Consider the following 11,204-nt stretch of genomic DNA (forward strand, 5'->3'; position numbering starts at 1 on the left):
CCCTTATTAAATCTTAGAAAATTTTATTTTCAGAGATTGGTAAATTGAAAAGGCTACTGAGAACTTCAGTTCAAATACAATAAAAAATTAAACATGTCCCATAAGTACTGAAACAAGTCAGAAATTGTTCAACCTAAGAATTAAGGTATTTGGTTAAAATGATTAAATTCAAGACAAGCACACACAAAAAGACCCAAGTCAAAGAGACCTCACTAGATCCATAGAATCTAACATACACTCATGAAATTTAGCTTAATATTCATAAATCATGAAGGGATTACTTTAAATGATCCTTATGAATACAAAAAATACTGTGGAAGCAATTTTATTCTGAGTCTTAGAAATCTGTGTAATTTTGTTTACCTGAATACTTTATAAAAATGAATTTTCATCTGTATGTATATATCCAGAATGAATTTTTAAACTCCTCTCATGGTACAGAGTAAAAGCTCAGTACTACACTTTCCTAATAAAACTTGCATCATATTGACATCAATTTATTTTTTCCTATTTTATTCACAAAAAGATTAGTTGATTTTACCAATGTGAACTGGTAAAATCAGAAGCAACTAGAACTTAAAATCACACAGCTTCTTAATATTTTATTCACAGCATTCTTTATACAGAAGCTTCACTGATACTAAAGCATCCTGTGGGTAAAGCACAAAATGATATTAATTATAAACAAAAAACAAAGCACTTTTGACTTTTTAGAAATTATATACATATATATTTATATTGTTGACAAAAAGCATCACAATTATTACTGTATAAAAAAAACCTAAAAATCACCATGTAAAGCTAAGGCCTAAGTTGTTATTCTAATTTTCCCCTTTCATTTATATCTAAGAAATATTAGAAATTAAATTCCAGTACCTCAAATAAAATGTCTACATTATTTACAAACAGTATGGAAAATAAAAGCTGCTATTCAGGTTAGACTGCTATTACCTACAGTTTTTACACTGAAAATGTTGGGAGGGGGGAGGGAGAAGCACTACTAGCAAATTCCATTTCAAATAGAAATATTTTGTGCCTGAAATTTTGTTCTAAATTTAATTATATATTCTAATTGTTTGTTGAACAGCATTTGACTTCCAATAAATCTGAAAATTTGAAAGAGTACCACTATTACTAATATAGATACTATTAAGTACAATATTGTAATAACTACAAGCTTAAATGAAACAATGGCAACATGGGTGTAGATGGAATTTTATTTAAAATTGTAAAATATAATGCCTTAATGTTTACCCATAATTATGAGACTAATAGTCTTTCCATCCTTTAAAAAGTCTCATATATATGTTCCTAAATGATGAAACCTTCTAGTAACTTACCAGAAAAAAGTTTAATTATATTATTCTGTTCTTAAAATTATTTTTCTAATATTTAAAAACATTTTCTAAACCCTTGGTAAAACAAACACAATCAATTCAGTGTAACAGACTGAGGTTTAAACTGTACTTTAATTTTCAATTAACTGTAATCTTCTGATTGGTTGAACCAAATGTATACTTTCAAATGACTCACCCTGAAGATTTTCAAATCAATTAGAGTATGCATAGAAAAGTGGAGATAAGTTTTAGGGAAGGTATAAGGTAGTTAATGTAGAAAATGATAAATGATAGTTTTAATAACAAAGATGATTCTAAATAAACATGAAAGTTAAATTAACACAGTATAAAAGAGAATAGCTTAAATAAACTGGGATTCACATATTAACAACAGCCAAGTTATGAGAAAGTGAACTGAAGACACAAACAGTTCTGAAAATTCTCTTTTCAGCCTACTTCCAAAGAAATGGTCAGGCTTTTTTCCTGTACATAGTTTTGAGCTTTGTCTATACCATATATAGTAGAAAAATAAATTTTTTAGCAACCTAGAAACAGTTTATAAAACTCTTAAAGTTTACTTTTCTTTGCCAAACATGCCAATGTTAAACTGACAGCTATAAATTAAAGCTATATAGACAACAGGTATAAGTAATATATAACAAGTTAAGAATACTACATTTACCGGATTTTTCTTTTTAAAAATTACTGTACTTTCTTAATTCCTGTGTGCTCTGCAATAGGAATAATAGGGACTTTGTTTTCTTAGAAAAGATAATAACATGTAAGAGTATAACACAAATAATTTATAATATACATGTACTTTAACAGCAGCCTGGTTCATGTCGACATCTTGATTCTGAAGTTGAAATTAGAAGTACATACCTAGGACATAACAGTTGGGAAAGACAACATTTATTTTAGGAAAAAATGGAGCAAATCAAACTCTTAGGAGCCTGGAATCTCAAAATCGTCTGTTTACTATAATACACATAAGACAACCTTAAAATTGTAGTATGAATAAAGATTACAACATGGACCAAAGAATTTTCTCTTTAGTACACAAAACAATGAAAAACAAACGCTTTCTTCCTTTCCAGAAAAAAAAAAATGGCATGGTATGATAATGAACAAATTTTGAATAAAGCCTAACAAAATTTACCTATGCCACCTATGCTAAAAATTTTATCCATAATTAGTGTTCTGGTGTATCTTCACTAACAAAATATTTAACCCCAGAAGCAGCAGTCACTTATAGCAAATCTGGTACCAACACTAAAGGAAAAAAATGGTTATAAAATGGTGCAAAAGACACTTTAGGTTTTAGTACAACATACCACAGAAAACAATATGAATACAAGGTTGCAATTATACATATACACACTCCAAAGAGGCTGTCAGTACCCAAAGTATTTTTATTGCTATATTAGCAATGGATTTTTGGATGTTTTTAAGGGCCACATAAAAATAGATTCAAGAAACAGATTAAATTGAAGTCCTAGATTAAAATGTTTGGTTTAATGAATTTTCTACAACAAATTTCATGTTTATGTATGAAAAGTTATATAACCTTATATGAAAATGTCATGAAGTATTTTCTACACTATACTAAATGTATTTCCCAAGAGGGAAAAAATTAAAATATCTAAAATATATTAGATTAAGATTACAAAACCATCATAGATCTTTTAAACATGCATCTGTTTATAGAATTAACAGTATACAAGATGTTTATTTTATATGTACCATAAAGAAATGAGTTGGTGACAACTATCCTTTGCACATTATCAACTCACTGTAGCCACAAGTGTGTCCTTGGTATGTGTGTACAAGAAATATGCTCATTTTACCCCTCATCGTATCATCCACAGGTTTACTTAGCAGTAAAGATGAAGGTGCAGAAAAATGTTAAGTGTATTCTTCTTTCTTTCAAACAACATCCCAAGCATGGCATAAGTAGCCTGAAATTAAAAAATACTTAACTGGGCTTTTAATTATCTACACTGACTGCTAAAATGTAAAGTAAATTAGGTTGCCCAAATTAGCACATCAAATAACAAAACCAGCCATAAAGTAGGCTGAAAAGCATTAAATGTTTCATATATGTGAGCTTTTAAATCATTTAATTTCTATAGAAAAATTTTATTCACAATATAATGTGACAGAAAATGCCACAGGAATGATACACTGATTGCAATGAGGTTGCATGCAACAGCAGTTTTTGTATTTTATAGCTATTTTTGTTTATAAAAACTAAACCTCTCCAGTCATGCTTAGCACATGGTCTTAAATTTGTAATGTAAATGAATAAAGAATACCATATAGTTCAAAGAGAAAATGTCTCATCATTTTCAATCTGTAAGAAACATGAAGTATACTACTGAACCCTGAAACATGCATGTCTAGGTTTGCTTTCTGTCCATTTTCAGGCTGTCTGCAATCACTTCCTACTCATATAATTCCAAGAGGATCAGTCTGTAACTGTGGTTGTATTAGCTGAGGTTGCAGTGGTGGTGGTAACTGAAGCGGTACCATTGGTTCAACCAACTGTCCTGGATTTGAAGGTGGTGGAGGAGCAACAGTATTCACAATTTCTACAATTTCTCCATTGTAAAAGAAAAACTGACACTGTTGAATGAATGTTTCTACAACAGACTGATGGATCTTAGTGGTAGAGAGAAATTCTCGTTTTTCAAAATCAGGTCTCATCAAGGTTGGCCAAAAACAGATGGATAAGTTGTCTGCTGTCATTAGGTTGATTTTATTTTGCTGACTAACCCTGAAATTATAATAGGAAAAAACAATTAGAAAACCAATTAAAATTCATGACAATTAAAAAAATCTTGGATCTGGAATTGATCTCAGATACTTAGTTTTACCTTTTTAAAAAAATGTATTTTATTGATTTTTTACAGAGAGAAAGGGAGAGGGATAGAGAGTTAGAAACATCGATGAGAGAGAAACATTGATTAGCTGCCTCCTGCACACCCCACACTGGGGATGTGCCCGCAACCAAGGTACATGCCCTTGACTGGATTCGAACGTGGGACCTTTCAGTCCGCAGGCTGACACTCTATCCACTGAGCCAAACCAGTCAGGGCTAGTTTCACCTCTTAACTTTAAATTTAAAATAATTTTTTGTGCATTCTATGTTCAACTACATTTTTATAACAGGAGACAGAAGTAGTAAAATCCATTCCTTATAGGAATCAAAGATAGCCTTTTAAAAATGTTGTGGCTTAGGGTTTTATAATTTACTTATAGAAGCCACCTTATTTATGTGAAAAAACTTTTTCTCGGGGTAAGGACAGGTGACAAATTTCAATGAGTTTCTAGCAACAGAAACAAAAAATGCATATCCAAATTTCCTGACTACTGTGAGATGAAAGGATAAACCATAATATGCCATCTCTTTGAACCTTGAAAAATAAAACTTTGAACTTTGGAGAAATTATATCTTCCAACCTAGATTTTCAACTTCTAAAAAAAATTAGTTTCCAGTATTTAAAAAAAATCAATATTTTCAATCATTAAATATCTTGTACATTGCTACAAACTTAATTTTAAAGCTAGTACTGTTCATAGAAACATATTCCACCTGAAAATTAACATATCCTATATAATAAAAGCGTAATATGCTAAGTGTCCGACTGATCAGCTGTTTGGCCAACCACTCGATCAGTTGCTATGACGCGCACTGACCACCAGAGGGGAGACACTCTGACCCGTAGGTTAGACTGCTGCTGGGGCCCCAGTCCATCAGGACTAGGTGAGAGGGCTGAACACACCCTGGAGCCCTCCTATGGTCCCTCCCCAGTGGGCTGGCCACCTTTGGCCTCAATCAAGACTGGGCGAGACAGCCCTGATCGGCCTCGATTGCCAGCCAGGCCGAGGACCCCACCTGTGCACAAATTCGTGCACTGGGCCTCTAGTATTAATATAAAAGTATAAATAAACATTAATTAATTAATTTGCATTCAGTCCTTTGAATATGTAGATAAGCATTCCTACCATCATCTATAACAAATAAGAAATATGAGGCAAATCCTGAATTATAACTCAAAATTATTAAACTGAGATGGAATCTTGGGTATTTATCCAACCCTCTCATTTTACACATAAAGAAACAATCCAGCCCTAACCGGTTTGGCTCAGTGGATAGAGCATCAGCCTGCGGACGGAGGGGTCCCGGGTTCGATTCCAGTCAGGGGTGTGGAGGAGGCAGCTGATCGATGTTTCTAACTCTCTATGTAAAATCAATAAAATATATTTTAAAAAAAAGAAACAATCCAGTATGCAAGGTAGTAGGAAAATGTTATACTTAAATTTACACGACAAAAAAAAGTTAAAACCAAAGGAAACCCCCAACATAGGAATTGCTCATCTAAGGTAAATATGTGCCCGAAAAACATGTGTGCTGTGGTAAAAGTTATTGCTCTTTGTTAAGATACTGAATGACAATATTCAGAATAAATATAGTGGGCCCAGTCAGGTGTTTTTATGCAGCAGGCAATTGTAGATTCTGAAAATATCTATAAAGTTGAAAAACATAAGAGTACAGGCATCAGGTATAATTGTGAATCAAAAAGTACAAAGAGCCCTGGCCGGTGTGGCTTAGTTGGTTGAGTATTGTCCCATGCATCAAATGATCGTCAGTTTGATTCCAGGTCAGGGCATATGCCTGAGTTGGAGCTCAATCCCCAGTGGGGGGCATGGAGGAGGTAGCTGATGATCCAAGTTTCTCTCTCTTCCTCTTTCTCAAAAATTAATAAAAACATATATTTTTTAAAAAAAGTAGAAAGAAAAGGTATCAAATCAGAGATAAGGGTGGCCAAGGAAGGCTTCCTTGAAGAGGTAATGTTTGAGTTGAGTCCAGGGTGATGAGCCTTATAATGGTAGAAAGAGTAATTTAGTAAAAACTGTGTGTATGGGTACCTCCTGGAGGGCTTGTTGAAACAGAAAGTGAAGGCTATGCATGAGGTGGGGCCTGATCATTTGTATTCCTAACAAGTTCCCAGGTAGTGCTGCTGCTTTGAAGACTGTGTTTTGAGAAAGACTGAAGTCATGTTAAGATGTTATAAGGACAGCCAAAAATCAATACTTTTTGGTTTAAAACAGTGGCATTTACTTGGGAGAGAGTTCAATTACAAAGAAATGAGTTCCCTAAACGAGAAATGATAACCTAAACTAAAGCAGTGGAGAGGAACAAAAAGGAAAAATAATTAGGAGAAAACAACTGACTTCAAGTAATAACTCACTAATATTGAGGGTGAGAGAATATAATCAAATAACCTCATGGATTAATTTTTGTAATTTGTCAATCATCCATTATATATTTATTTATTACTAGAAGCCCGGTGCACAAAATTTGTGCACAGGTAGGGTCCCTAGGCCTGGCTGACTATCAGGGCCGATGAGGATCCCCGCCTCCCGGCCTCCCTGCCTCCTCCTTTCTTCGCTCCCTCAGCGCCCCGCCGCTGCCTGATGGTCCCCTGCCATGTTCCGCGCTGCCCCCTTGGTGGTCAGCGCACATCATAGCGAGCGATCGAACTCCTGAGGGGACAATTTGCATATTAGCCTTTTATTATATAGGATTTCTTTCTTATACCAGAATATAAGTTCCATGAAATAGGTGACTGCTTTATTCACTGCTACGCCATCCATAGCACTTATAAGAGTATCTGGCCACCTGGGCACAAACAGCAGCCACTATAATCTAGGTGAGTATTCCTTTTAAAGTCGCCTGACCCTAGCCAGGTGGCTCAGTTGGTTGGAGCGTAATCCTGTGTGCCAGCGCACATACCTAGGTTGCAGGCTCGATTCCTAGTTGGGTTGTGTATGGAGGGCAACGGATGGATGTTTCTCTCTCTTCCTTTCTCTCTCTAAACATATCCTTGGGTGAAGATTAAAAAAAAAAATTTTAAGTCTGATGTTATTTCTCTGTTCTACTCTCCAGTAGCTCCCCATAACCTTTCTTTTTTAAAAAAATTCTTTATTGTTTAAAGTATTACATATAGTATTACATATGTCTCCTTTTCCCCCCATTGACCTCTCCCCGGCCACCCCACCCCCCAGCATATGCCCTCACCCCCCTAGTGTCCATGTCCATTAGTTATGCTTATATGCATGCATACAAGTCCTTTGGTTGATTTTTTAGCCCGCCCCCACCCCCTCTCCCGCCTTCCCCCTGAAGTTTGATGGACTGTTTGATGCTTCTGTCTCTGGATCTATTTTTGTTCATCCCATAACCTTTCAAAATAACAACATGCAATGCCATTTTCATTGAGAAAGTCTTGTCCCTCCTCCTAATAAATGTCAGTTGAACTCCACAGTGTGCCTAGTGACATACATACATGAAGCATCCTTCTTATTTTGTCACTAAAACATTGTGAGGACTAAAGCTAGTTAGTTGTATTACTGCCCTATATAATCTGCCACTGTCCTTCTTCCCTTTTTTACCTTATCTCTTACTCTGTCCTTCCTTCACTCTGCTTAAATCACATAGGCTTCTTTGCTGTTCAACAAATCATGTACACTTTTGCCTGTGTAGTTATATCACTAGAGCCAAACACAGTAAGTGTGTAAAATAAGACTGGTGGTGGACTAGCACTGTCATTCTATGAACATGCTCTTCCCTTTGACCCTTTTCCCTATACTTTTTAATGAAGTATAATTCTTATTTCAGCACTTTGATCAGGCCAGACAATAATATGGTCACAAACCATCCCTATATTTGTTATAGTACCCCATAGTACCCTGTGCACATCTGTTTTACCACAAACCACTTGTATGGTAATTTTCTTTCTTTTTAAAAAAAATATATTTTATTGATTTTTTACAGAGAGGAAGGGAGGGGGATAGAGAGTTAGAAACATCGATGAGCGAGAAACATCAATCAGCTGTCTCCTGCACGCCCCCTACTGGGGATGTGCCCGCAGCCAACATACATGCCCTTGACCGGAATCGAACCTGGGACCCTTGAGTCTGCAGGCCGACGCTCTATCCACTGAGACAAACCGGTTAGGGCTTGTATGGTAATTTTCAAAAGAGGAAATTCCACTAATTATACTGCAATACTGTGTATACTGGTATTTTCTCAGGGAAGGAGACTTCAGAGAATAGATACTAGAAATGCTAATATAATTTTATTCTATAATGATAGCAATAACTTAAACATTGGTTAATATTCTCTTCTAAGAGGTAGAGGCTGAAATTGACCTGGTTTGAGCATTGACATTATTAGTTAAAAACAAACAAACTTCAGTTCATAAAAATGTTAGTAGAAAGTATTATGAGTAGATTATTAAAAAAATTAATACAAATGTAGATAATTCTATTCAGTACCACAACTTTGTGAATCTCATTCTTCTCATAGGTGAGAAAAATCAAGACTTAGTGAGGGTAATTTGCACAAGGTTACAGAACTAGATATGTTTCAAAACCAAGCCTGCTTGATTCCACAGTCTGAGATTTAAGCTGTTATATAATACTGTCTTTTCACTTAATGTATGGCATTGGGAGGACTATCTTTAAACAAAAGTATAAGCTTGAAGTTTAGTATATTTAGGGTTGTTAATAATAGGATTAATGTCCTGCATTTTAAGTAATAGTCATAAGTAACATGAATTCAAGTTTCTGATAAAACTTCATTGTGTCAAATATTCCAACAAAACAAGCTTAATACAAAAAGCAACACAATGTGATAGAAAAAGCAAATGGACTCTTAAAAGACTTGGATTCTGGTCATGTGTCATTTATTAATTATGTGATATTTCCTTCTTTAAACCTCAATTTTTCCAACTTCAAATAGCTTGATTTGGTTAATTATCTGTCATTTTATACTTAAAATTCTAAGATTCTACAAAAGAGAACTACCAAAGAATAAAAGTGACAATAAAGTACATGTACCTTACCACACTTTCTATTTAAATAATCATTACATGTATTAAGAGTCATACACCTTTCTTTAAACAAGTTGATGAAAAATCTATTTTAATAATCCATAAAAAATAATTTAGAAACTAAAATTGAACTGTAGGCTTAAATAAGTTGGTGTCTCTTTTTCTACTTTAAAATTAGCAATTTATAGTTACATGTTTGAAATTTGTTCTGCATTTTATTTGCAAAAAAACAAAAAAATAAAAATACCTGTTTAGATGTGTTATTACATATCTGAATACATCATAGTTTACAGGATGAAACTTCTTAACAATTTCTTTCAATGCATGAAGACGTTCTGTTTTATCTGGGATTTCTGTAAAGTTAAAGCAGTAAGGAATTTGTGTGAAACTCATACATTTAAAAATATCTGATAAAGCTTCCTACTATGCTTATTGTAAAGAAACAATCAGGAATGTGTTTGAATCATTTTAGGATAGGTAAACAAAAACAAAGAAAATGTTCTCAAGAAACTGCTAAAAACACATTATCACCTACTGCATTAGCCTTTTTGCAAGTAAAGCTAATCACTATAGAGCAAAGTTGACTCAAGATGGTAAAATGGGAAAGAGTACAACAATTTATATTAATTTAGAATCAATTAATTACTTATGAAGCCGTTAGGCTCTTAAATGTCACCAAATTCCTTTTCCTTTTCATTTTGTTTAACCATTCTCAGCTTGCAAGCACCTATAAAAATTTGATGGCAAGCTGAATTTGGCCTGTAGGTCATAGTTTGCCAATACCTGATTTAAAAGCATCACCCTATACTTATTTATAATCCACTTTGCTTACTGAAAATCTTTCTTCACAAGCAGTACAAACATTTAGCTCAGTTACTCTCCAAATTTATGCAAATTATGAAACAGGATAATAGAAATGTGGTTCTGCAGTAAGTAAGAGATAAGGGAGTGCTTTACAGCTCTTCCTCATTCGATTCTTCCAAAAAGTAACAACGGGTTCTTCTGGAGACCAATCTGCATACCAACTCACAAGTAGGTAGTATAACCAAGTACTAACAAATCTGATTTGCCACAGATTACTTCTAAATCAGTAGTCAAAAATTTCCTAAGTAGGAAAATTCTGAGGCTGCTGTTTATTGAGAAAATGTAAGCTATCAAGTGAACCATTTTCCAATTTACATATGAAAGTCTGTGTAAGGCAACTATACCATATATTGTGTTTTTTATAGTGATTTTTAATGAAAAGTTTTTTTAACCAAGAACTTTAACATAATCAAAATTATAAGAAAGTAGTTTCACTTTAAAGAGCCTTAACATTTGTAAACAAAAGGAAATAAAGAGAAATACTTAAAACACTCATTATTTTGAGGAGAAAATGTGGAGTAAGCACTAAGTTACCCAATACTTGAATAGATCTTCTATGTCATTTTTTCAGGCAACAAATGAATATTTGTTTAATAGAAATAGCAGGATGAATGATGCCAAAGCAGGAATAAATACTGAATAAGTATTCTTTCTTCCTGCCTTCTTTAAATAAAACGACTTTAGACATGAGGCCAAAGTTAATTTGACTTAAAAAAAATTTAAATACACATGTGTACCAGTTAATGTTTTACTGAAGTACATTATACATACATTCAATTGAAAAGTTTATTTAATTTTCCTACAATGCCTTTGAGTTTGAATTAAAAACATAACTCTCAAAGTTCTAGTACAATGAACTTCAAACTTCTAGGAGCATCCAGTCACCTGGAAGACTAATAAAACCTAAATATTTCTGGGGACCAACTCCAGGGATCTTGATGTTTTATCTATACATCTTGATGTTATAGAAAAATACCTTCATTAGCTACACATTCCAGTGCATGGCTGATTTAAACACATAGCAATCAATATACAAAAACCCATCATCCCACTCCAAAAAGGAAGGAAGGAAGGAAGGAAGGAAGGAAGGAAGGAAGGAAGGAAG

General features: G+C 33.9%; 1 protein-coding gene across 1 annotated transcript in view; it reads right to left on the minus strand.

Annotated features, from left to right (window-relative positions):
• Positions 1-309: 309 nt before the first annotated feature.
• Positions 310-11,204, minus strand: part of ARHGAP5 (Rho GTPase activating protein 5) — a 74,176-nt gene continuing 63,281 nt past the window's right edge. The window contains exons 5-6 of the mRNA XM_005880980.2: positions 9,483-9,588; positions 310-4,113 (exon numbers count right to left, since the gene is read on the minus strand). Of these exons, the coding sequence (XP_005881042.1) occupies positions 3,786-4,113; positions 9,483-9,588 (434 nt within the window). The 3' untranslated portion in view covers positions 310-3,785. The remainder of the gene's footprint in view (positions 4,114-9,482; positions 9,589-11,204) is intronic.

This window comes from Myotis brandtii, unplaced genomic scaffold (genome assembly GCF_000412655.1).
Source record: "Myotis brandtii unplaced genomic scaffold, ASM41265v1 scaffold667, whole genome shotgun sequence".
Classification (NCBI taxonomy): Eukaryota; Metazoa; Chordata; class Mammalia; order Chiroptera; family Vespertilionidae; genus Myotis; species Myotis brandtii.